At 40.9% G+C, this 27185-nt stretch overlaps 1 protein-coding gene across 1 annotated transcript in view; it reads left to right on the top strand.

Annotated features, from left to right (window-relative positions):
• The window catches only part of NKAIN2 (sodium/potassium transporting ATPase interacting 2), a 589780-nt gene that overhangs the window by 545812 nt on the left and 16783 nt on the right, over positions 1-27185 (top strand). Inside the window, exon 5 of the mRNA XM_075414118.1 lies at positions 17588-17648. Coding sequence (XP_075270233.1) covers positions 17588-17648 — 61 coding nt within the window. The remainder of the gene's footprint in view (positions 1-17587; positions 17649-27185) is intronic.

The following is a 27185-nucleotide window of genomic DNA, read 5'->3' as shown; positions in this document are numbered from 1 at the left end:
GGGGGGGGCTCCACCTGTGGTGGACTGCCCTGATGTACTCGTAGCCTTCAGTTTATGCACCTGATCATTTCATAAGAGCAAATGTCTGGCACTGTGATTATATGGTGATCGGTGGAGAGGAGCTGTGTTTGCCTCAGGCAACCTCCTGCCAGCAGTACGATTATTTTGAAATTTCATCCCTCTGCACATTTCATACTAATCCACAGCCCTCTGTAGAATAGAGAAGTCAGAAATATTATGCTTCATAAAAATGAAAAATTAAAAAAAAAGGAAGTGAAAGAAAGAGTCAAGGTGACATGTTCCCTCACTTTCTTCTCTTTGCCCTACTCCCAAGTGATCTTTACCTCCTTTAAATCCTCTGCATTTTGTTTCAGAGGTATGTTTTAAGATACTACTTTCTTCCTTTCTGGAGATTCAGAAGCAGTTCCTGACATAAGGGTTGAAGATTTTGAGGTGTGCCTTCTTTCCCTGTATTTCCATATAAAACATTAGGCTGAGGTCTGGAACAAGCTGGTTACTGCTCTCCTGGGATTCTTTGGATTTAATTCAGCACTTACATAAATAGCAATGTAAATTACATATTTAGTGAATTAGGCGCAGTAATAATGGTGTAATATGCAGTGTGCTACTTATTACTGAATGTGCAAATTGAAGTTAATTTACTCAAGAAGAAAATAGTAAAAGAAAGCATAATACAGTTGAAAGTAATTGTACTTCGCTGTACCTGAGTGAGCTAGATACTAATTGGAAATACTTTACTATCACTGCAAGTGTCTCTGCTATTCTTCTGCTGAAGCAAGGTGCTCATTTTTCCCCATTTGTGGAATTAATTTCTTTCACAAATACTACTATACACTAAAATTGTTGCATACCAATATTGAATGCACCATACTAGAGCCAAAAATCACGAAGACAGAAGAAAATGCTGCAATTACCTAGTTTGACCTCTTACATAACACAGGGCATAGTGATTCCCTGAACCAATTCCCAACTGAACTAAAGTTCAAAATACATTTAATCTTGATTTTAAAATGTGCCACAATGGAAATCTCACCACAATTCTTATTAAAATTTACCTTTAACTTGTCTAGATTTCTAGCTTTCTGTCCAGTTGCTTACAATACATTTATCTGAAAACTCCATCACTCTGTCGTTAGCAATATTTTAGTCCTTAATTTTACAATTTGTTCTGAACTTTAATATCCTTTACTTAACTAACTTGTTTAATTTCCTCCACCTAGTCCCCTAGTCATTCTTCCAGCTCTTCTGTGAACCTTCTCCATATTTTCAAAGTCTTTTCTGGGGTGCGAACATAGAAAAATATTTTGAAAACTAGTATGAGTGGTTCCACTGTTAAATACAGACAAAATGTAACATCCCTGTTTAGACTCAGAGTTCCCATTTAAATAATCACAGAGCACACAATCTGTCTAACAGCCACGTTAAACTGGGAATCCATGTTGAGCTAATTATGCACTATGAACCACAGGTCTGGAGTCACTACTCCACAGGAACCCCAGCTGTGAAACAGGCTTTCCTGCCTCTCTGTGTTCAAACACTTTATTTGCTTTTACTTGGCATAACAAGAGGTCCAGATTGCTCTGAAGGAGTGTCAGTCCTCTACTCTTTGCATATTCTAAATTCCGCTGATTTTTAAGATTGTTGTAGGCATATGGAAAATCTGAACCTCCTACTTTTTCCTGCTAGAGTAGGATTAACCTCAAATCACGAGTCTTCGGTCACTTAAAAGTTAGTACCTACCTGAAGCTAGACACCAATGTGGCTTCTTTCCCTGCCATGGAAAAAAACAGAGACTTCTAGAGAGATTTATCCCAACCTAACTTAGGTAATTTAGATGTCTGAAATAGCTGGGAGGATTTGTTCCATCTACAGGGGCCTGTCTGTCACTGGTGACTACACAGGAAAGCTAGGCAGCATTTGTTTTCACATTCATGGGGAAAAAAGGAATATGTTTATAATTGTTGTGAATTATGTTCATGATTCTGGAGGTGAAAATTTCAGAAGCTGCTAGAACAATGCTAAGCAAGTGAAACATGAGGGCAAAACCGAGGTCTGACATTTCTGTCACGTCCATTCCCCTGTGTCACAAAGAATGAAACAACTAGCAAGAATATTTCGTTCTCGAAATAAATATCAGTACAATGGTATTCCATTAGTCTGTCACTAAGCGCAGTGCTTGCCTTGATATTACCTTGCTGCTTTTGGAAAAGTGAAAAATTCATGACAGATAGCATTACTGGAAAGTATTTCAAAGTTAGTATGCATACTAACTTTTAGTTTTAATTTTAGTAGAGACAGCAGTGACAGGACGAGGGGTAATGGTTTTAAACTAAAACAGGGTAGGTTTAGGCTGGATATAAGGAAGAAATTCTTTACAATGAGGGTTGTGAAACACTGGAACGGTTTGCCCAGAGAGGTAGTGGAGGCCCCATCCCTGGAAACATTCAAGACCAGGTTGGACAGGGCTCTGAGCAACCTGATCTAGTTAGTGGTGTCCCTGCTCTCTGCGGGGGGGTTGGACTAGATGACCTGTAGGGGTCCCTTCCAACCCAAAACTTTCTATGATTCTATGATTCTATGATACCACAATCAGTACATTAAAACAACACATTACTTTAAAGTTAGCTGTAAGTGCTGCTGCTGATTCAACATTACAGTGTACTTGTGACTAGATTACATCTTTCCACATCTGATATAGTAGTTGACAAGAGGAAAAAATGAGTTAATGGAAATAGCAGAAGAATTCAATAGATAGATGGCTAATAGAAATTATATGACCATGATTTTTGCTGCTTGATAGCAGGAAAGAGAGTAGCTGACCTACAGAAGACAAAAGACATTATATTAGAATACAGAACCTCCCTATGATAACCTCTGTCAAAAACAATTATCAGTATGAAGAAGACATAGGTAATGAAAGCATGCAAAAGGATTCATGAGAAAAATGCAAATGATGACCCTAAACTGACTGAAGAAAATATCGTTATCAGGAAGGGACCTCAGTAGTGAAAGACTGTGCCTGACTGAGGCAGCAGCAAGGACAATGAAGACAACTGTACTACTTAGTGGACTCAATAAGACCTCAAGATCAAGTAAATCAATATGAGAATGAAGAAAAAAATATGTCATCATCAGGACCTTCATATTTGGTACAGAAATTTAATGATCTGAAATGAAGGCTGAAAGGAATTTGGAAGGATGTGTCCAAAAGAACACAGAAGAGTGGTAGGGTGACTCTGTCAGATTCAAATCAGATGGATGGGGACCAATTATCCAGATTCTGTGTTGAAGTTGCATGAGATGGCTTGACCAAATGATCAGAATGAGGATCAAAAGGATCCCAAAGCAGTCTTTTGTGTTAGATGTGATCCTCCAGGTAAGACACATGTCTTTATGAATCATGCAATTAACATCTCTCTGAATAACCAGTAGGGCTTCACATCTATTTGCTGCCCTGTTGTTTAAAGTCTTCCTTCATGGCTAGATTGCTGCATGCTGAAGATCAGACTGAAATTCAGAGGCAAGCACCTGCTAATCAGGCACATACTAAGTATGAAGTCTAACACCTTGTCATGGAATTACTCCATTGGTGGCAATTTTGTGGACTTTTCATGAGAAACTTCTGAGCACCCAGGCTTTCCAGGCATGTAAATAACAACCTGTCTCTCAAATTTACTGCTTTCATTGCAGAGGAGTAGCAGGCATCTGAAAATGTGAACAAAGGACTGTGCACGCTGTGAAAGAAAGATTTCTCCTCTCATATGCCCAGAATGAGCTCAGACCTAAGCATACACTTACCACCTCCTTCCTGATGCCCTGATTTCCACAGAAAAAAATATCTGGGCACAAGTGCTAAGCAGGAGCCTTGCTTGTCCCAACCAGGCCTCCAGTCGTTCAAGTGAAGCGACCAAGACCACCAGATTACAGTAGCTTAGTCAAATTGGTCGTTTAGGCACAACCTGTAGCACGAGATGTTTCCCATCCATTCCATTCATTGACCTAACAAATTTTGGGTTTGAAGTTTTCTGGCATTTTCAACTTTAATTTCAACCCATTTCTTACATTTTATTGATGCATCTGATCTGCTTCTGTTCTTTGGGAAACAGAGTCCTGCTTATTGGACCTGTGTCAACTCTGGTTTGCAGACACCTAAGCAAAGGATCTATTTTGTTTGGGTAGCACATTCATATGTCAAACCTTGCAAATTGTACCTTTTATCTCTAATAAGGTCTGCTGCAACTCCAGTCCCTGTTTACTGAATGTTTGGATGCCGTTTCATTTGTCTTGGCATAAAATCTTGGGCTTTTTCAGAGTCTGCTTGCTTTTCCTCCATTTTCTATAACTCTAAATTTATTCTGCAACATCTCTGGCCTTCGACTGGACTTGCATACCTAATTTGTTACGCCTTTCACATTTCCATGTTCATGTTACAGACTTGTGTTACTGCAGATTGATGATTTATCTCCCACTGATACTGTTACACATGTTCCAAGAACTATTTATCTTTTTGAGTGTTCAAAAGATAGTGTTTTACTGCACTAAATGTGAAAAAACAAACAAATCTATGAGTTTATGAAAGTGTAGTTCATCTGTAATAAGAATCTTCATGAAGATAAGGTGGTTTATTTTAAATCTTAGATCAAACAATACATTAATTCATATCTTCAGAATTACAATAACCTTCCCAGTGATGTGTACAGCATTTAACAAAGTAACAAATCATAAAATGGATGGAGTTACTAAAAAATAATTGTTTTCCTCCATAGTGAAGGGTTGTAGGACCTGTTCACCTGAGTAGCAAGGATTATCAAGAAATGTTATGATTTAATTGACTTTTTCTTGAGTTTGTCTGTGTGGACAAAATACAACTGTCACTGCACTCATTGGTAACAAATAGGCTAAAATAGATGCCTAAACCTACATTTAAAAGAAAATTTTGTCAAAAGCTCTGAAATCCCACTTTCAAAATTCATTCACACACTTCGCCTAAAGGTTGCCAATGAGCTCCTAATTCCCTTGGTCAATTTAAAAATGGAGCTTTTATGTCAGGCTTACTTTATAAAAAATATTTGTCCACTCTGCCCAGTTTTTTTCTCTTATTCACTTATAATTGTGGAAGAACTTGTTAAGCTTTCCTTCTAAATCACAGACCAGAATTTGGCAAAATGGATCGCTAGTTTCCTGCAAACACATGGCCTATAGAAGTAATTGCTTATCACAGTGACTTGTAACAGCATGACATACATATTTTTGCTTCAGTTATCATCTCTGGCACCTTGTCACTGTGGAAGGCAGAAGTCCAAAGTAGCTGGGAAGGGCTGTCCACTAGCTCAAAGCAAGTTTTTTCCACACAACATCGTCAACTTTTTGTCAGATTATGTCTTCACTACTCTTAACAGATAGATATTTCCATATATACCTGGCAATGTCAAAGCATTTAAGAATAATATTTGTTGGATATGTTATATTTCAGATGATTAAGGCAAGGTTTGAGTTGGGGTTTTTTTAATATTTATTTGTTAAATTCATTAATTATGCAAAAAGACATGATCCATGGCGCTGCAGATATGACATGCACAATGGCACAAAGGAAGATGAGGATGCTGAGAGTAACCGGTTCGTGAAGGTACCTAATTTTATCTATTCTGTAAAGCAGGATGGTTTCAGAAATATATATTCTAGCTCATAGATGTCGTAAGTCCCTAGCTCTTGACCTGATAATCGCATAAACTTTCCAAATAACTAACTTTACTTCCTAACCCAAGAGTTTTTACAAAGCAGAATATCTTCATGCTCTACCAAACTATGTATCTAGACATAGGGCGAAACCGTATTGTCTCTTGTGTGTCAGTAGAAGGTTTAATGTGTCCATGATTAAAGGAGATGTCAGAGACAGCTGTAGTATGGACATATCTCCTGATTCCCAGTATTCTCTTATTCGTATTGGATAATATACTCTACCATTAGGGCACCAGTAAATAATGAAGGGCAGATCAGCATGCCTGTGTGCACCCAAGCGTCTGGTCTCTCTTTTCCGTCAGTGCTGGAAACTCTTCCTTCCCCTCTGACAACACACTTTATGCCTTCAGGTCCTGTTTCATGTTTCTCTAAGCAGTTTTCCAGTGAATTATACTGCAATTAATGGTTGTCATCTTCTTTTGGAACATTCTTCTGACACTTCCTAGTAGGTACAACTTTTTTTGCTGCTGACTAGCAGCATGTATGTCAATATTTGAAAATGGGCTAAATCATAGGCAACATTCCAGATGAAAGCTCTTGAACTGGAAATATGATTAGAACTGACCTGCAACAGAAGATTCTTTGTTCCTTCTTCTCAGAGGTCTAACTGAATCACTATGCATATTTTCCCTGGAACTCTTATACCTCTTTCATCAGCTTTTAAAGATGTCACTAGAACTTTGCCCACTTACGGTGGATATATAAGAAAACAGGGAAAATATGTTTCATTAAATATGACATGCTTTGGCTTTACACTGTGTTTTGTGTTGTTATGCAGCTGCACAGCTCAGCTGTCTTCAGAGACGGCTGTGCGAGCTGGACCTCATTGCACAGTGTCGTACTGCACTCTCACATATCTTACCAATTGCATTATCCTACCTTCCCTTTATTCTGCCAAGGCAATACAACCAGATGAAATAATGTCATACTTCTCAATTTTGGCACCAACCTGGCAATGTAGGAGAACCAAACATCTAAGAATCCTTTCTTCTCTGCCCCTCAGCAGGATATAAAGTTGTCTTTCATTTTTCAGAGACTTCGTGCATCTGTTCAAGTCAAGAACGCCAAATCTCTATCTACCAAAGATCTATTCTCTGCCAGAACTGAGTCTCAGAAGTACAAAAGAGTGACACTATAAACAGTTAGAATACAAAAATTAGATATGAACAGTATTAAAAATAAAGCATTAACACATTGATGTTATTCTTCTCAGAGTACTCTAATATAATTGGTTAATGACAATGTAAAATAGAATACATAGCTGTAGCACTTTTCATGCTTTCCACACAAAATCTCAAGCCAAAAGTCATAATGACAACTGGAACCTTACAGAGCCCTGGTGAAACAGGCATTATTATCTCCATTTTAGAGATTTTGTAAGGGGGAGGGAGGGAGAAATGTTTGATTGCACTGGTTTTTAGGGATCGCTGCAGCTCTGCATCACAGAATTGGGAGCTTCTGGAGACAAGGAGAAAGGCAAAGCATTTTCAGGGACAAAGAAGGAACACAGCTGCTCTACCAGCATGGTAGTTATTGTGAGTGCTGCTGCCAGAGCAGAAGGAAAAGGGCTATGGTGTTTTCTCTCACTTCGTGCAATCCATTGCCAATGTGAAGGCTGGATGGAGATTGTCATTCTCTGCTGGTGCAGAAGCTTCCCCTCACCATTGCTTGCACTCCCCTGCAGGGGCCAAGGCATCCCCGTCTGCCGCTGAATGGATTGCCCTGAATGACCTGTGCCTGGGACAGGTGACAGAGCTGCAGCTTTCACCACATGTGGGTTAAAAAACCAACAAACCTTATATTTTTCATGAAGACTGACATGTCAAAGTACTGCTGTCACTTGTGCTCTTCCTACCAGAGCAGCTTCTGCATCAGCGTGTTAAATAGCCTCTTACTGAGACCTAGGGAGGAGATGTGTGCTGGCTACTGAAAGCCCCACAGACCTTCAGAGCTTCAAGTTGATGATAACTGCTTTAGAGGATAACCAGAGATGTGTCTGGTTCAGATGAAACGTTTAGTTTTAAATGGGCATCTGACGTCTGTCGATGGCAGAGGTCTAATTTAGACTTCCTTGATCACCATGGCTGGCACACTCCCAGGTACTGCATTATATTAACAAGGTTCATAAACTGTCAGATATAACTCATCCACTTAACTCCCTGCAATGAGGCACAGACTCTGAGGACATGGCCTTTCCGAGAATGTTCTCTCTTCATAGTTCGTCATTCCCCCAAATGCCTCATGTGATATGATATTACTGGAATCTTCAGCTAAAAGGGTCAAGTTTTTTGGTCATATATGCTGCAGAATTTATTCATACATCTTCTGCCGCTCCAAGCAGTGATTGGGACCTTTGCCATCAAGCTATTTCCATTCCGGCCAAGGAGATCACTGTTTTTCATGCTGAATAAACAAGGGAGTGATCCCCTGCCCTGCAGCAGAAGGGCTGTAAGGGGAAAGGTGCCTTTAGCCATGGAATTCAAACTGTCCTTCTGCTTGGGGGCTCTAGAGGGTAATCTCTCTTTGTACTAGCCTAGGCTGCATGGTGTGATATACCTTTAAGCTCTCCAGTGGTTCTCCTTTTGCGGGAAAGGTTTCACAAAGCACTTTGGCATTTGCTTTTTTGAAGCCTGCTTAGCTGATTTTGCTGAATGGAAAAGGTAACACTGAAACATATCTTTTATTATAGATTACAAAGGTGGAAAAAGCCTGCAGTAGGCTAATGCTGAGAGGAAAAATAGCATTGAAACATGAGCTCTGTTCAGTTACTTTAAACACTAGATGCCACAGGAAGAGATTTTATTGACCTTGAAACCCCCCTGACACTTGACGCTGTTATATTGTGCATCTAGAGCAAAATGTTTGTGCTAAGCAATGCATTTGCTGGATGTATAGATCCTAGGGAGATGCAATGATGTGGAGCACCCCATGCAGACTGCTTTGTATTTTCACTGAGATATCTGTCTCTCTTTATTCCAGAGCATGAGGCTTGAGGGAGCTGTGGTTAAGATAAGTTTATTCTGCCTCATCTTCCCCACATGTGTTGCCAGGGAGAGAGGCTGTCCTGTCAGATATCCCACCTTCCCATCTTGTGCATGGGCACAGACTGCCAGAGAGCACAGGAAAATCCTCCCCCTGACTTAGTCGCCTTCCTGGCAGCTCTGTTGCTGATGACACCACCGAAGAGATCTGTTTAGTCCTCTGTTGTTAGACCACAATTTCCACTTGGCTTCTGAAAGACTATTACTGTATTTCAATGAATGTTCAGGTTTTATCATTTCAGGCCCTATTCATCTAGACACCCTCTAGAGCTTTTCCTATGGATCCCTTACTTGGTTTTCTTTTTGTAAGTTAATGAACTTGATTGTTCAGGTTGCTGAAGAGCTGCTTCAGCTGAGCTGTGAACTTTGCATACTGTACATCAGTCTGCCTTGTCAACACCACCATCACCAGCCACCGCAGGAGAGCTTTGATCAGAGCATTATTAGGCTGTTACACCATAACCTCCACCATGAAGCCAGTGTAGTGCCAAAGCCATCATGTACCGTGGAATCTTGACCCTATGACTGCCATCAGGGACTTCAAATAAACAGCAATTCATCACAGTGAAAATAAATAGCATCACAGAGAAGGAGTCAGTTGTTACTGGAAAGTCTCTCTCACCTCTGATTAAATGTTCTGACTCTTGCCATTTGTGTGACAGCATTGCACTAACTTAATTTAACAGGTAATGATGGAGAAGAGAAAATTACTTGTGCTTTCTTTCTGAACTTTTACTCTATACAATTTTCATGGCTGGCCACAACCCTAAGAAGTTGGCAGACCCAAAAACACGTTTGTCCCTTTCTCATCCTCAACTCAGTCTCCTCTGAACGCTTCTGTTTCGCAGGTCCGAGGGCCTGGTGTTCACATTTACATCATCGAGGTCCACTTGTCATTTGGGTGCCTCAACATGGAGGGATGAGTTTTCATTGAACAGAAGCACTCATGTCTGTTTGCTTATGAGGAATTCAGATTCTGTTGTACTATCAAAATATTTCCCCCTATACGATCTGCACAGACTTCAAATATGCTTTTTTTTCCCTACTGCCCCTCGAAAGAGTGAATAGCATTAATAATCAAATGTTTTATCTAATGCAGTTCAGTTTTAAAAGCCAAGCATTTATTTGGTGAACTGTGAACAGTCTGTGGCTTTGTCACACCTGCAGCATAAAGAACCAGTTTTTCTTATCCTAATCCTAGGGCTGTCTGTAAAAGGCGAGACACAGTTAGACAAAATGATAAGAAAAGCTACTGCTGCCAAAGGCAGTCAGATACCAAAGCCAGACGATTAATACAAGAGGGGAAAAAGGTCCAAAGTTTTTTTCCATAGAAGTTTTCTTGCTATAACACCTTCAGAGAAAAGCCCACATACAGACACATAAACAATTTTGCTTTAATAATTCATTCATATTATTGATAGAATGGCCAGGGTGATACATCTTTTAAAGCCTTTTACTTTAGTTTTTTTGCTTCAGTTTCTTTCTTTGATTTGCTGTTTTGCTGTTGCCGGGTAGATAGAGGGAGCTGGTCTTGTTTTAAAAGTAAATGGGATGATTTTTCCCAATCTACACAGCTCTAATGGCTAAATGCCTTAGATGTGAACAGCAGTCACTGCACACTCTTAACCCCTATACAACCAGAGCTCTGTTGTAACAGTGACAAGTTGGGTTTCAGAGCTACACCACGAGAGCAAACAGTGCAATAGACTTTTCCATTTTCAGGACTTCCCATAGCCTCAGTTTGGATGGAATTAAAGAAAATGCATAACCAAATATATCCTTTAACCCTAACCAAATGAGAAAAGGTAAAGTGAAGACAATTACACAAAGGCAGAAAAGCGAACGTTAAAAATTCTCTATTTTTTAACAGGGTTCTTTTGCAGCATGAATGCCTTCAGCCTGCACTGAGCAGCACGCACTTGAGTTGCACCCAGTGCTTGCTGAAGGCAGCTGGAGGAAGATTTGCTTCTGGCTTCCCAGCCTTACCATTGCTCTGAACAGTGTTCTGGGGACCAACACCAGTCAGTCTGCTGTGGCCTTCCCTCGAGATATGTCTGCTGCAGCTTCCTGTGGGAATCCAGCAGTGTCGCAGCTGGGGCGTCTCACCCGTTGGAGCAGGAATGTAAAGATCATCACCAAGCCTGAACCTACAACACACTCCACTGTTCAGTTACCACAGAGGTCAGCAATAAGCAATCCCTAGTTCCATCTCGTACAGGATGGTAGCCCCTGTATTTTGGGTTGCTTCTGATATCTGAAGCAGGGAAAAAGACATCCTTCTCTTTAGCTGTGATATGAAATCATGGAAAAGCGTCAAATATCATGTGGTTATCAAAAGAATAAATCATACTGAAATACCTAGGAAGAGGGAAGATTTGTGGAAAGTTTTAGGTGAGATTATCAGAAAAGTCTCGCTAAACTTTCAGGAAATTTGGGTCAAGCTGAGCGTCTGTAATACAGCTTCAAAACAGGTAAGTATCTCTTACTTTCTACTGGTGTTAAAGGTTTGCACAGCTCTTATCTGACAAGCCACAGTGCTGTGATTTTCAGTGCCCCTGTGGTCTCTTCAATTCATCAGCTGAAAAAGCTTGCCAGGGAAGACACTAAGCGAATGTCTGCCCTGAACAAGACAGAACCGCTCTCCAATGCCCAGCAGTTTTTCAAACAAAAGCATTCTAGCAGGTCTTCACGGTGATCTTCAAATGTCTATACAAAAAGGAAATCTCCAGAAAAAATGAATAGTCCACTAAGAAATAAAGAAAGACTTTATGCTAAGTACCTTCTAGACAGCTGATACAAAAAAGATTATGATGCACTAGTTGAAATAAATGCAATTTTTATCATGCTGCTCTTTTCCAATGTGTCTACATTTCTCTGTATTTATGACTCATGTATTTACTGTACCTGCTGAAAAAAAAAATCAAAAACCTCTGGGGCAGATTTCAGCTTAAGAAAAGAAAGAAAAAGAATTTGACAAGTACATAGGCTAAGAAATTATGGTTTTGTTTTAGTATGATTTTAAACTTCATAATTGTCCACTAGATATTACTGTTAACATTGTAATAATTTAACATTGGCCTTTTTAGTAATTATTTTATTGCACATAATATTTTATTTTTAATAATTATTTTATTGCACAGAATAAAGTTACTTGGTCTATTAATGAATTATTCTTTTCAGACAGCATATAGATTGTAAATTCTGTAAAATAACGACCGCAAGGTCACACAGTCTACATTCTCCATCAGGAATCTGGCCTGCTGTCAATAGTTTTCCAATGCTCCTTTTATGATGAAAGATAGTTAAACTTGGAGGAATGACAGAGTTCTCATAATGGTAAATATAAGCAGAAATAAAAGCATACCTCAATAGAATAGTTTCCACGGAACATAGCTCGAGTTTTATATTAAACTCTAGCAATGACATTCACTCACCGATGCGGCACTGCTGCAAGCAGTGAAATCGTGCTTGAAAGGGTGTTTTCAAGGGGCAGCTTTAGAACCCCTGTGACACTGACTTAATTCTACAGATATTGAGAAAAAGGTCTCTCTCTCACCTTTTCTGCTAAATAATGAGTACGATTTTTCTGCGAATCAATACACTGGAAGCTTTCTAGATAGTAATTCTCCAGCTCTTCCGTTGCTCATAATGTCTATATGTACCTCCAACCTCCAAAAATCCATTTTAAAGAAACGTTCTTTCTAAAATGCCAGTATTATAAAGGCTTTATATGTGCAGCCCCCTGTAAGCTTAAGAAATATGATTAAATTGCACATGGGTAGACATATAACATCATAGCTTTGTAATATAAAGCTCCCAGGGCCAAAATTAACCTACATGTAATTCTGTTCTATTATTGCTTGAACTAGCCCATTTTTGCTTAGGTCTTAAAACCACGGTATTTGTAGAATCCTGCAAAAACTTAATAAAGGAAAGTAAACACACAAGCCCCAGCTGTTTCAGAAGGCATTGTAACGTCTTAGGAAGAAATTCTTCACCATGAGGATGGTGAAACACTGGAACAGGTTGCCCAGAGAAGCTGTGGCTCCCCCCTCCCTGGAAGTGTCCAAGGCCAGGTTGGATGGAGCTCTGAGCAACCTGGTCTAGTGAAGGATGTCCCTTCTCATGACAGGGGGCTTGGAACTAGATGATCTTAAAGGTCTCTTGAAACCCTTACCATTCTATTATTCTGTGATCTTTCCATAGGAAAACACAATGGTTTTGTGTTTTTTTTAGTCTAAAGCCCTTTTCTCCTGACAAAGACCAGTTGTAGAATAAAACACACTCTTTCAGTGAAGCCAAGACCACGTAATATTTCCATAACCCTTAACTCATTCATCTTCATCTTGAGCCTTCTCCTCATCGCCTTATCACTCTGATCTTACCCACTTTTAGTTCTTGTTTCTTCCTTGCTGTCATTCATTTGTTTCAGGCGTCTGGCTTAATAAAGATAATTCCTAATAGATATCTGTATAGATACAGCTTTAAAAGAGGGAAAGGTGTGGGCCTTGACCGGGAATTATGGGTTTTCATATAATAGCCTTTTCCAAAATCTGGTGTTATTTCAGTGTATGAAAACATTCATCTCTATAAAAGAAGTGAGAAAAAATAGCGAGACAGAATTTTGATCAATACCTATTCTGATAAAGTTTGATCACAGCACTTGACATTTTGAGCAAGTCTGAAAGCACACTCACAGAAAACTCAGGATCTGCTAAAAGCCTCTAGCAGTGTAACAGGACACTGCTGACTTGGGTAGGGAATATTCTGTCAACTTGTTTGGTTGCCTTATATGGCCACAATAAAGCAATAAAATGCATTAACATAATGCCGTACTTAATCTCATTGCCAAACCTTCAGTAGTGCTGTTATACTGCTCATGTATTTTAGGTTTTTGCTTGTCTTCATTTATAACTTGGCAGAATGAATGACGGTTTTATCAAGGTGTTTATAATTCAGAAAAACCTAACTAGAATTTAAAGTGTTTGAGATCATTGTATACAAAAATGGTTATCAGGTGCCATCAAAGTAACACCCAGGGAGGAAGGGGCAATGTGTCACTTTTAGAAAGAGGAGTCTTGACTTATGCTCCCATATGGATGTATCAGGGAAAGTTGTAAAGAGCAGATTTTTTCAAGCTGCAGAAAATGAGGTTCATAACAACCTGCATTCACGAATCACTATATGAATAAATGAGCAGGAGTGTTGTTAAAGGTTGCTACTCCTCTGGAGGCCTGTACTACAGCATTAAGATGTGAACAGGACAGATGTAGACACCTAATCTGGATGGGTCTGGGATCCAGACCTAATATTCTATTCATTGCACCTATTTCTTTTTATTACTATATGGTTTATAAAAGAAAGCTTGGTTAATTAAAAAAAAAAAAAAAGGTGGGGGGGAGGATGCAAAGAGACAAGAGTTTCCAAGCTACCTTTCCTAGGTTTAAACTGATTTTCTGAGACAGTCAGGTTCCTTCTCTTCTTTATCTCCAAGGAGTTGTTCCCTTCCTTCTCACATAAGAGAAAAATCATTCTGAGATACTGAATCAGGAAGACTCTGTTCTGTGGAATTTTCATACTGCGCTCAGCACTGCTGTGTTTCAGGGCTTCCCAGGAACATGTTAAGTGATGTGACTAACCTCTGTGATTTGGGTTAGCTTTTTTTTTTCTCTCATCTCCTTCTCCAGGGAGGAAGAGTGTGTTCAGTGGAGTGGTTTTTTTGGAATTTATTTCATTTATTTTTGTGCTGTACATAGGTACATTGCAGTGTGTTTTTCTTGGAGAAACAAGGTAAAAGAAACACATCGTGAGCTATAACAAAGGTGGTAAATTTTGAGTGAGCCCTTCATCCATGTGGGAATTCATTAACTAATGTTAATTAGCTGACTGGTCCCCAAGAAAGATCTACTACACTCATGGATGAGCTTCACCCTACCTACAGGAAGGCTGAGTCCAGCAGGGAGGAAGCGTGTCCCTGGTCTCCAGCCCAGAGGCCTCTATAGTCACCGTGGGCTCAGGCCATTGAGCATCCTCACAGTGAAAACTGCCACACTCAGCTCTAAGTGTGTGCCCCCTGCTGCTGATGCAATCAGAAGATAAATCTTGAATGGCTATCACTGGATCAGAACTGGTAAATTGCTTGGTTAAAAAAGAGAAAAAAAAAAAAAAAACAAACTGAGCTGATGTTCAAATTAAAACAAAATTATTATGTCTACCAACCAAAGGGTTGGATAAATGTGGGAGCAGGGGAGGTTTATTGTATGAACTCTATCTCATGGGAAACAAACTTCCATTTGTATTTAGAACAGTTCAATTTCTACCTTTAAGGCACTCTTTTAATCAGCAAGCTCATCTGTTGAAATGCTGCAGGATTTACTTAAATATCAAAGGAGTTCCCTAGACATTTAAGGGATGCAACTGAAGACAGTTAAATGATCAGTTGTAAGCACAGTTTGTGATACAGTTTGTTTGCTGTGCTTTGTGAGAGAAATGTGGTTAATAACATGTGAACTTGTGGTGTTTTAGCAAACAGTAAAGTATTGAACTGTATTACAAGAAAAGCTTTACCATTGCAGTCGCCTACTAGAGATGCAACTATTCAGCTATCTTGGATCTGATGGTTTGTGAAAAGAGAACAGAGAAACTATTCAGCCAAGGTTCACATCCAAGAATGGAATCATTTATGAACAACCTTTCTGGGACTAATTCGTTGCAGAACTAAACGTCATGTAATGTCATTGAAGTCAATGGTGTTATGCAGGGCATAAGTCAGTGGAGCAAATTAGCCCTATGTCTTGAAGCCAAGAAACCAAAGGAAAGAATGATCACAATAAAACAGAGATGAAATGCTGATATTAGCTGACTGCCACTGTTCTTGGTACAGTGCGTTCTTTGTGTCCAGTGGTGAATATTTCATCCCTCCCAGGTGTAAAATCTTCCCAGCAGCACTATACAGCAGATTTATAATAAATGACAAAATTAACGATTTAGTTCTGTTGTAATGCAGCTTCTGGGCTCCCAACAGGAACTTCAGCAGTTAGCAGACAACATCTGCGCTGGCTGCAGTGTGATCTCCAAATTAAGTCCTGATCTCTTCAGAAAAGTCTTGGGGCTGGCCTTTTTGTTTTTTTTCTTTTAGCTGTCTTTCACCCATACAGATGTTACAAGCTAGCATTCATAGGTATGAAGAGCTTTCTACATAGAAGACTGAGAGAAATACCAGGAGTATCTGTGTAAGAGCTGAAGCAAATTTGGCGTGGTCACTGCCTCGGGTATGAAGGCACTAGGGAACAGAATGGATTTGTTTGCATTTCTTGTATATGGGTCATATTAAGGGCTCTAAAAACCCACAATATTGCAGTGCTTGTAGCTATGCCTTGGATTAATGAAAAAAAGCAATCTGTTTGCGCTAACCAGCATTCATAACAATACATGGTTTTCTCTCAGATTTCACCCTTTTTACTCTCTGACCCACTAATTATTTTGTCTGAAATTAAGACCAGCATTCTCCCTCAGCCGGAGATTCTGGGTTTTGCACCACACACACACAGAGAGCTCAGTCCTGGCTGGACCCTCTAGGCATTTTTATTATCTGTAAAAAGGACTATTTCCCAAAGTCTACAGCTGGGTTTGCAGCTCACGAAGGGATCTATGTGAGGTGACCTGTACAGAACAACAAATTTTGACAGCACAGCTCACTTTTCGCTACAAAAAGATCAAACCACCTGAATTCTTTTGACATCCTCCCATGCAAACTTCAGTGATGAGCTAAAGGATGAAAGACGGTTTCTTGGCAATCAGCAGAGCTAACTCTCCAGACCTACATGTAAGGGAAGCCATGTAAAGCATGCAACCGTGGCACATGCTGCTGCTCCAGTATTTGTTCTGTTGCTTCTGGTGTGAGTGTAAATTCTCTGTGACAGCAGAACTTGGTGGAAGTACTAGCAGAGGACTCACATGACACTTGGCCCACGGCATGTGTGGTACTGGCCGTTTATTCCCTTTTTTGTTTTTTCAGGTGATAGTGTAAGATAAGCTATCTGCCATGGTCCTTGAGAACCACTCCAGAATATCATTTTCTTTAAATCCTGTTGCTTCTGTCTACAATTCACTTCTGGGAATGCTCTGAGGAGAGAAATGAAGGGAACAAGACACGAATTTGCCAGCTGCAGCATGAGACGCGGATGTAAGCACATCCAGACCTAGCCAAAGTGCTAGATACATCTTGAGGCTTGGGGGCTATTGCATACTCAGAAACAAGTCCCACTAACCCAAAGCCCTAATTTCAAGTGATAAAATATCACTATAAAGCCAGTTTACAGATGCGCTGAACTCATCCTTGGTTTAGCTGGCAATGTTTTGCTAAAAAACAGTTCTGCTAGGGTCAGGTTTTGTTGGATAACAAATCTGATTTTGATAGAAATATTTACATTTTCAGTGGCTAAACGTGCATCCATTCAACCACCCATTTGGTTTTCTGGTTTTCAATAATAAAAAAGAAGCCAATTCTGTGATGGAAAAAATTTTACCAATTCTTGGAACTTTTACTGAAGGATGTGTTTTTCAAGAAAAATGCAAAATTTCCCTGACTATCTCCAAAAGAATCACATAAAATAAGAAAGTATGCTTATTATTACATTACTCAACTGTTGTAAAGACTTGTCATTACCTCATCAAACAGCGTCTGGTGAATTTTGTTATTTCTGTTTCTGTTGTTGTTTTTCTAAAACCAACTCTTGTTTTTCTATCGTACTCGCTTTACATCTAACACTGTTGTTTTGTTTCAGCTGGCGGGCTTCATCTATGCCTGTTATGTTGTGAAATGTATTACTGAAGAAGAGGACAGCTGTAAGTACTAAAGCTTTATTACACACAAAATGAATTCTTTTTTTTTCAAATCACCTCTCCACTGTGCTGGCTCTTGATGACTTCAGCATAAATGCCTTATTATACTGTAGCCAGAACATGCTTTCTGTCCATCCTTCTTGGTCTAAAATTTGCAAGTGGCTGAAAGACAAAGGAGTCATGACACGCAGCTTAAAAAATACCTACTCATTGCTTCTGAAATATCATTGCAAATTTTTTTCCCTACAGCTTAGCTTAAGACAAAAAATAACAAAAGCAAAAATCCAAATTGGCAAACGCAAGCTTTCTTTTGTTTGCTTTTTTCCTTCTTCCAGATTGTTATTAACTATCTTCACAGTAATTGGTTACCACTGAGGGTATAGCTCTTCTATGTTGACTTCTGTGTTGGCTTGTAAAAGCACTTCTGGCAAAAAAATAGCTTTAGATCATTGCAGGACCTTCATTTATGAGAGGTGAAACTGCGGAGCTCCTCTTTGTTCCTGCAGCTCCCAGGGTACAATTACAAGGAATGAAATGATTTCATAGAGATGTATGTTTCTGTTTCTTCTGCTTATTTATATCAATAGAAGCCTGTTGAGCAGAATTTGCTCTTATTACATGCTATGGAGTCAAGCTATTTCATTTTTTCTCTACTTTAACCTTGATTTTTTAAAAAAGGCCACTGCAGCATTTCAGTACATCTTGGGATTCATACTAAAGCACTTTCGAAACAAGTATCAGAACTGCATGTAACTTTGATAAAATATACATGAATCCTAGAGAGAGCTCTGCAAGAGGAAGCTAAAGGGTTTTTATTTGATTGAGAGCACAGCTAGGGCTGGTGGGGGTTCCTTTGTGTGTTCTCCTGCGTAGAAAATAGCTGCTACCCTATAATCTGTTGGCAATACAGTGCCACTGTGTGCCATCAAGGGGAGATTTAGTGCCGAAATCAAGCCCCACTTTGGAAGTCTTTCCGACTACGGTCGTCTCAGTTGTCTGTGCATTTCTTTGGAGACGAGGAAGGCATGAGAGTAGAAAGAGTTTGGGACAGGCATGTGGAGCAGGGGTATACCAGAAGTAGGTCTTGCCTTTTTAGGGAAGGACCCAGTCATACGTACTTTCTGCTACTTTTCCATTAAGTGCATTTACTATCCACGGAGCTGGAGGAGAGTGATTCCTTACCCCTCAAAACAAAACCCATTTAATACAATTCTGCCCTCTCTTCTAAGGGCTTAAATTTTCTTTTCACCGTTCTGTAATGCTTCAAGCCATGATATAAGTAAAAAGTGAGGGACTTGTGACTTGGCTCGCCAAACAAGCACAGAAGTCAGAGCACGTTTGAGAGATTTCTCCTGAGGCCTGTAAAGCAGCATTCCTGGCAGCAAAGCACCACGGCCAATATGGTATTGTTTTCTGCTCGCTGCGGCAGGAGCTCCCTGTTGTTCAGAAGCCACAGATTGTCATGCTTCTTTGAACCTTTTCATGCCGTCGTCTTGCCTATTTTGAGGCTTTTGTTACTTTGTTAGTACACCTCATCCAGGCCTCCTCTTCTAGCCAAAGAGCCATCTTACCCATCTATGGAGCATCTCCCTGAAGTCCCAGGGACTCCCCACCCTGTGCAATGAAGCCAGCACAAGCTCAGGTGTTTCAGCTTCACCTCTGGTGAGGTCTGGAAGCATGGCCGGAAAAAAAAGGCAAAAAGGTAACTTCTGTGGGTGAGTCATCCCAACACCACAGTAATGCTCAGATTAGATTTGGCCCCTCAAGGTATCATAAAATTAAAGCAGCTTTAATTTCTGCTGTGAGGCTGCCTGTAGCAGAGAGTAAGAATGATTCTAGTTCTCTCTTTGCTCACTGGGATGTGTGCCGAGTGCTTGCTGTGACAGCCAGGGGCTGCAGTCCGTACAGACACCCCCTGCTCAGATTTAATTTTAGATTCTTTTATTTCCATTTAGATATGTTTTCCCATCTTTTCCTTTCCTCTTCTTCACAGAAGAAATAGATATCTATTTTTCAGGACCACCCATGCCTGTAAAAATGTGATGTCTCACTGCCAATCACAAAGAATCATAAGGGTAACCATACTGAATCACACCAAATGGGCATTTAACTCCAAGTGTGATTAAACAGAGACAACAGAAAAAGCCTTTCTGATGAGACAGGCACAACAGAGAAAACCTTTTGCATCTCACGATGGACATGGTGAACAACCATACATTCAATTCCATTTCTTCCACTTTGTTAATGGGCCATGGGAGAAACAGCAGTCCAGAAGAGGTGTAAAAGAGGCAGAAACACTGAGGAGCAGGAGCAGGCAGCAAGGCATGAGACTAGAGAAAAAAATCATTCAGCTTCCAAGAGCCAGGCAGGGACATGTTCCAGATTTAAATCAGATGAATACATCAACCCTGGTCCAGAGCAGAGAAGGTGCCTCATCTTTTGTTGGCACAGAGCCTCAGCTGTAGAAACACAATCAAGTTTCTCTTAAACTGCTTCAGCTGAAACAGCTTTGCTCTCAGAGTAATTGGAACAAGCTGAAAGAATTACTATTTCTCCATTCTTTATGCAGATTTTATTAAGAGAACAAATGAGCGAGGGTAGAATTAAGCAAACGTTTCACTAAGATTAACCTGCTCTAACCTCACTAAAGGATTAGGAATAGAACAACACAGTGATCAAATCAGGGTCATAACTAGGGCTGAATCAGCAAGTCTAGAGATTTTAATTACTCACACACCAAATAAATCCAGCAGCAGGCCCCCTAAATCAAAGAACAAGTCTACACTACCTTTCATGAGAACAATCTGCTTTGGGTTAATTCTGCATCAAGGATTAAAGACGAAGCTGCTTTCCCTCCTGGTACAGTCCCAAGCATGTTCTAACGCTGGGCACACCAGAGCCGAGCTGCAGCACCCATCTCCAAGGGTCAGAGAAGGGCAGCTTCTCTTGACGGTGGTTTGTCACTCCCAAAGGTCCCTTCTGCATCCTTTTCCCCATGGCTCCGTAGGGAGGAGGAACTCGGAGGCCTGCAGCGCCTTGGGTCTCCGTCTGGGAAAGATGAGGCAGGACGAGTGCCCAGCAGGGCTGCTGCCGATTCAAAGTTCTCTCCTCGCTATTGCCACAGGTACGCCTAAGCCATTGTCATTCTTACCTCGCTAGAATTATTAGCTGCAGCAATTAAAAATAAAGCACGAAAATGTTAGCAACGATCACTACTTGGAGCATTCAACGGCTGTAAATTTATTGGAGCTCCTCATTTGTTTTCCAAAATCGTATTAGGCCTGCATTTTTCAAAGGCTGCACATTATTTTTAATAACATTGAAATGTTCGTTTAATGTGAATTTCCTCACTAGCCATTTGGCTGCCTGCTATAAGGAGTTACTGCCTTACTAAAAGAAAATTCAATATCTTTTTGAAAATGTTATTAAATATATAGATATTTTGTGGAAAACCCTGAAATGCAAGCAATAAAGCAGCATCCTCCTGGGGCTTTTTGTCTGTAAGCAATTAAAAGAATAATGTAGGTTACTGAAGTGGGAACTCTGCACTCGCTTTGCAGGTTCTGTCGAGGGAAAGGGGACTGGCTTGTTATTAGAGGGACAGCTTTGGCTGTGAAGGAACTCTAGCCTAGAGAAAATCACCAATTCAATCTGTGTCCCACAGTGAAATGCTAATCCAGAAAGCTCCCTTGCAGACACAGACAAGACAGAGAAACAGCATTTACCTACCATAACACAATGCCAAGGCAAGGAGATAATAAATATGGCCTGTCTGACTGTTCCCTGAGTACCAGGAGTTACAACCTTTGCACTATCGGTGCTAGCAGGGATCCAACACAATCTTCATTTCTCTTGGCATTGTTTCCAGGTAAACTGCAAAGCAAAAGAAATTGCAGCTGGGTTAAATAGATTTTTTTCTGCTTATTCCCTTGAGCCCAGCTTTTGGGGATGTCTGGCACAGAAGTAAAGCTCTAGATAACCCTTTAAAATGATTTGACACCCCCACATAAATGCTTGAATTCAAGATTCTATTTGAATTACTGAAAGCGTTCAGGAAGACAATACCCCAGGTAAGGGATATCTGCTGGTGAGCAATACAGCATAGCAATTACATGCCAATAAACTCAGTGCCAAACAACAATCCACTCTGGGCTCCTAGGCCTAGCATGGGAAGTATGAAGGTGATGACAAGGATTTTCTTTTAAAAGACAATATTAAATTAATTAGTTGTGAGAGATATGAAATTTTGACAAACATATGGGGTAGGTAGAAAAGCCTTTTATTTTTAGCTCTGTTACAGGCTGTCTTCCACCTCTGGGCAGGTAATTTAACCTCTCTATACTTCTGTTTCCCATATTTAAAATGGGAAATAATGACAGGGACAAACTCACAGGCGTGTTGCTTCATAACTTTGAAAGGCATTATTGAAGTGCAGAATATGCTCAGGTGTCACTTGATTTCTGTGCCAAATGATTTTCACAATCTGCTTAGCGAGACATTACAGAGAAATAGTACCTCAGCTTTCATCCCTGCTTTAAAATGTCTAAAACATAGACAAAGAGAAACCGGTAGCAAATGTTTGGCTATTAATTCTGCTACTTTATTCCCCTTTCCATTTTCTGATTAATATGGCTGTAAATTCTGAGACTACCAGGACAGGAGAAAGATAGAAAGGAAGCAGAAGCTAAGGCTGAGGGATACAGCAGAAGACGACCTCAACCATTCTTCTGCATTGAGGCTGGGCTTGAGCACATCTCTGGAGGCTGTTGTCCCAGCTGGCCTGGCAGGTCTCTTCACCCCCCATTGGAAGGTGACTCCGCAGCTGCAGCATGGGCTGCAGCCCTGCCAGCACAGCCATACCTGTTACACTCGTGTTGCACAGCACAGGACAGGAGGTATCTGGTCTATCCAGCCCAAATAACGAACATCTGATGCTTATATCCATATCTATTTGCCATGTAGGCATGTAAGAAGAGAGCAAGTTTGTGCTTCTCCAAAAGCCCTGACTGTAATTTGCAGTTCAGGGACTTCTTTAGCTGGAAGAGGTTTCATTGTATTTCATCACCCACAATGATCTTTTCTTCCTGAAATTTTATTCCCATGTTTGAACTAAGAACATTTTTATCAAACATAGCCTCCTGAGAGGAGTTCCAACACCTCAGCTATCCATTTTGTTAGTTTTGCACCTACCATTTGTGTAATGTGTCCTGCATCTTTCTCTGGAAAACAGTGTTCATTCCATCTTCATCTTTTCCATTTTACCACAGGTTTTATAGACCATCATGAACTGCCTCCCCCAGCCTATGTGAGAACATTGCAGAACTTGTGATCATTTTTTTGTAGGTGGGAGTGGGGTTCTGCATCTTCAAACCCTTTATATCATCGATATAATAGAAGCGGAATCTGTTACAAAGGAATAGCAATATCATGAGGAGAAACACATTTGCATTTTTGGGCCCCTCGTTGATGTCTCAAAAAGTCAAGGATAGTATTCACATCACTTACCTACAGCTGCATGTAATTAGGCCTGCAGTTTAAACTAACAATCAAGATTGCCACCACAGTCAGTGGAGGCAGGGATGTAACTCCAAAGCGCAATTTGCCCCATCTGTAGTAGACATCTCTCTCTCACAACAGGGTGAATCACTGGTCTGACTTGTTCGGTTAATGCTAAGGACAGCCTAGGCAGTCTGCAGAGGAAAAGCAGGAGCAAACAAGCATAGGAAAAAATACAAGCCAATATTTAAAACACAGTTGTTCTCCAACTGTTGAACAGGTCATTCATGAATGAGAATTCAATGAACAGGCTACAAAAGCTGAAGCTACAGCTTGTTTTTGCTCAGCTGCACTCTCCAATTTACAGCCTGTGGCTAAATTAAAAGCTTTTTCCATTTACTTGTTTCATTTAGTGCGGTGAATGCTACGTGAACTAAGTAAACCAAAGGGAGGTAAACGGGATGCTGTCAGGATGCCGATGGAAACGTAGAGGAAGAGAAGCCTTTGAAATCCCATGGTACTGCCTCCTGCTTGTCATCCTAAAGAGAGCTGTCTTGCAGAGCCTCAGTGCCACCAGGAACATTTAGGAAATTCCCTGAGATGCCTGTACAGCATCAACCTTTTGCACATATCAATAGCTGCTCCCTGTGTCGTTATTTCCAGTCACGTCCTGTCTTGAAGGGGACCTTTCACAGAGCAGCAGGCTGGTGTTGAGCATCTCATTCTCACCGGTGCAGAGCACAGGCACTCTGCATCCCACAAGGCTTGCTTGCTGGTTAGAAAGCACAGGCCAAAAATGTCTGAGCTGCGGAGTGCGAGGCTGAAGCACAGGGGAGAAAGTCTATGACGGGAAGATATGGCAGCTGAGACCGGCTGCGTGTGAGATGCAAATGGACCTGAGCAGTCCAAGGTGTCACAGGGCTTGGCAGACGTTACACAGCCTGGTCTGTGATCATTTGGCACTGCACTGCAGAGAGAGAAAAAAACTCAAAGCTCAAAGGAGGTGCAGTTTGTTTAAATAATACCAAGTAATTAGTCTGAAGACAAAATCAGTGATGGCATTTTATAATTACAATTAATTTAAAGGTTAATTTCCTTTGGTGCTAAAATCTTATTTAAAACATTTACCAGGAAAGGAAATTAGGATGTTACTATCTAGATGCATAGAATGCTTCTGGGAATCCATGCCTATTATCACTATAAAATTAGGTTAGACTCAAAGTGGGAATTTCATTCCATTTTAGTGTATAATAGAAGGCGGTCAGGGCCTTGAGTCAGAAGGGTTGCTGAGGGTAGACTGTACGATTTACATTTTCTTTGTTTGTGGGATTAATTGCAAATGTTTCTAACAAAAGGGCTGAGTTTATACATGAACAAGCTTGACATGAAAAGAAAATTGGTTATGGATTGCTGCCTTCATAAGTAATGAAGTTGATGTTTGAGGAATCCCTGGGAGACAGGGCTGTGGTATGATGCAAACACATAAAGAAAATCACACAGGAGAAAATGGTGGTGTTGCTGGCTCCACCTATGATAATTGCTCTTCTTCCTCACTGTCTTCACTGCCACTCCCCTTGCATCCATCACCACCTCCTGTGGGGATTGTCAACCTCTAGTTTAAAAAATGTCTAAATAACATGATGTAGAGCTTAAAGGAAATAACATTTCCATTCCAGCAGCTCATCACAATGGGATACTGCTTAATGAAATCAATGCATTGTAACAGCTGCGGGGATGCACTTACCTTGCATCATTTTTTTAAACCATTCACCACTGATGTTTTACATTTTCACTGAAGACAAGATGCAGCAGTATTGGAAAAGATCCACACATCTGAAAAGGGACTGAACAGTTAACATCTCTTTTACAAAGAAAGACACATTTCATACCAAAAATGTTTTCAAAATATTACTAGTCATGAATGAATTGTTTCAGGAGAGGAACACAAAGAAGTCCAGATCATGCAACAATGTCCCACACAGCTGCGTGAAACCGGTAGCAGAAATCAGGCAGCGACTAGTGACAGTTCTGACAACAAGAGCCGCAGACGATTTGAAGAGATGCTCAGGTTGTTGCTGCAGCTGAATAGGATGCAGTCTTCCTGGCCATGGAAATGTTTTGACATTTAAAAATAAACAAAACTCATACTCAAAATCAGGAAAAATTAGTAAAATCTGAGACTCTTCACAAGCTGAAAATTGCATGGAAAGTGGTTTCAGGTGGACCTTTGTGTTTTGTTATGATGCCGGTGAAAGATTTCATTTTGATGCGAGTCGTTTATTGGTACTTTGCGCTGACAGTGGAGAGCAGGCTTTGGAGGAAGATGCTGTGCCCTGGGGAGCATCTCCTCCTTCCCGCTGGTGCAGGGAGGGCAGGTGGAGGAGCAGACCACAGGCAACCGTGTGGGGCTGCCAGACCCGTTCCCCACTCCGGTTGCTCAGCCCCCGCGGGCGACTGGCTGCCTCCTCGGGGGTTCAACCAAAAATGGCCGTGCATACCAGAGCAGGTCCTGCCCAGCCAAGCTCCGTCTGGATTGTAGGACAGCAATGTCTCAGAGAGGAACGCTGATGAGCTGCTGTGGGTGGACTAGACTCATTAATCATTTCCAGTGGCCCTGCAAAGGACATCTGCCCACAGCCTTAGTGTCTGCCCTGCTGCGAGAGCCAACGTGAGCTCCTCGCAGATTTCTGCATGCCTGGGACATAGCTTTATACTAAATTATTTTTATCAGCATGCCTTCTGTTAAAGTTTTCCTTATTACTTTTCCTTTTAAATATCTCGATAGGTCTTCATTAGCATTGGATTGTTAACTTTCACAGATTTTGGCCTTAATTCTCCACTTTGTTGCACCTACTAATGACTCTTATTCTAATTTATTAGTGTGGTGGTCACACTTGGAGGCCACTGCCCCAGGCGTATTCTTTTTCTTCCTTTTTTCTTTTTTCCTCTCTTTATGGCTTGCCGCTAGCAATGATCTGGCTAAGAACAATTTTTCCTAAGTATTCATTTGATAACCTTTATGATAATTCAGCCCTCCCCATATTTTCTTTCATTCTTAGAATGATTTGTCAGTCAAGAACTATTTCAGGGCTTTATTTTTTGCTCAGTACTCAAGCAAGAAAATTTGAAAGCAAATGGCTATTATCCAGCAGTGTCCAGTTTAGCAAAATAGTATGTTCTGCAGACTATTAATGTTCTTATAGTTGAGTGGAGGTCTTTTACAGACTGCACTGAGCGTTGGACAAGTCCCAGTGCAAACTTGGACAAGCCTTGAAAGCCTTGCAGGGGTCAAGTGGCAACCTACCTGACTGAAACCTGATTTCCAGGTGTATAAGCTTGGCAGGTGGCTTGCTGCGTTTCTCGGGTACAAAAGTCAGCACTGACTGTGTCAGTCCAGTACACCTCATTGCTGCAGCTATACTGCAGCCATTTGCTCCTGGCCTCTGGCTCTTCTTCTTGCCTGCCCTGTCGCTGGTCCCTTTTTCTGTCTTCAGGTCCTGCCTCTGCCCCCTGCCTCCCAGCCCTCACTTCACTACTCCTGGCTGCTTTCTTCCTGGCTCCTTTCTGCTCAGTCACAACTTCAGTTCCCACCTCTCTGACAAGGTTCCTGCTGCTGGCCAGCCCTGCCTTGCTGAGTCATTGGTCCAGAGCATAGTCTTCCTCGCACCCTGCCCTGAGGCTCTGCCACTGATCAGATCCCTTCTCTACCTGGGAGTCTGACGTGCATTTTATCTTCTCTAATTTCTGGACTCGGCGTCATTCATCCTGGTGCTTTCTGCTGGGTACAGCCATGAGCTGGGCTCACCTTGAGTGGAATATCTCCATCCTTTCTTGGTCCTAATTAGGGAGCATCATCGGGTTGAGAACCCTGCTGGTACCTCTGTAAGGGTGGTGACACCGGGTGGTACTTATCAGCTCTCACAAACCTGCGTCCCTCGCCAGCCCTACATCATATCTCAGCAGAGCTGATCAAAGAATTGGCCAGGAGACAGAAGAAGATGATGCAGCCCTTATCTGACAAGAAACATGATAAGAGGAGAAAAA

The sequence above is a fragment of the Opisthocomus hoazin genome, chromosome 2 (genome assembly GCF_030867145.1).
Source record: "Opisthocomus hoazin isolate bOpiHoa1 chromosome 2, bOpiHoa1.hap1, whole genome shotgun sequence".
NCBI classification, from domain to species: Eukaryota; Metazoa; Chordata; class Aves; order Opisthocomiformes; family Opisthocomidae; genus Opisthocomus; species Opisthocomus hoazin.
This window is presented reverse-complemented; position numbering and strand designations above follow the sequence as displayed.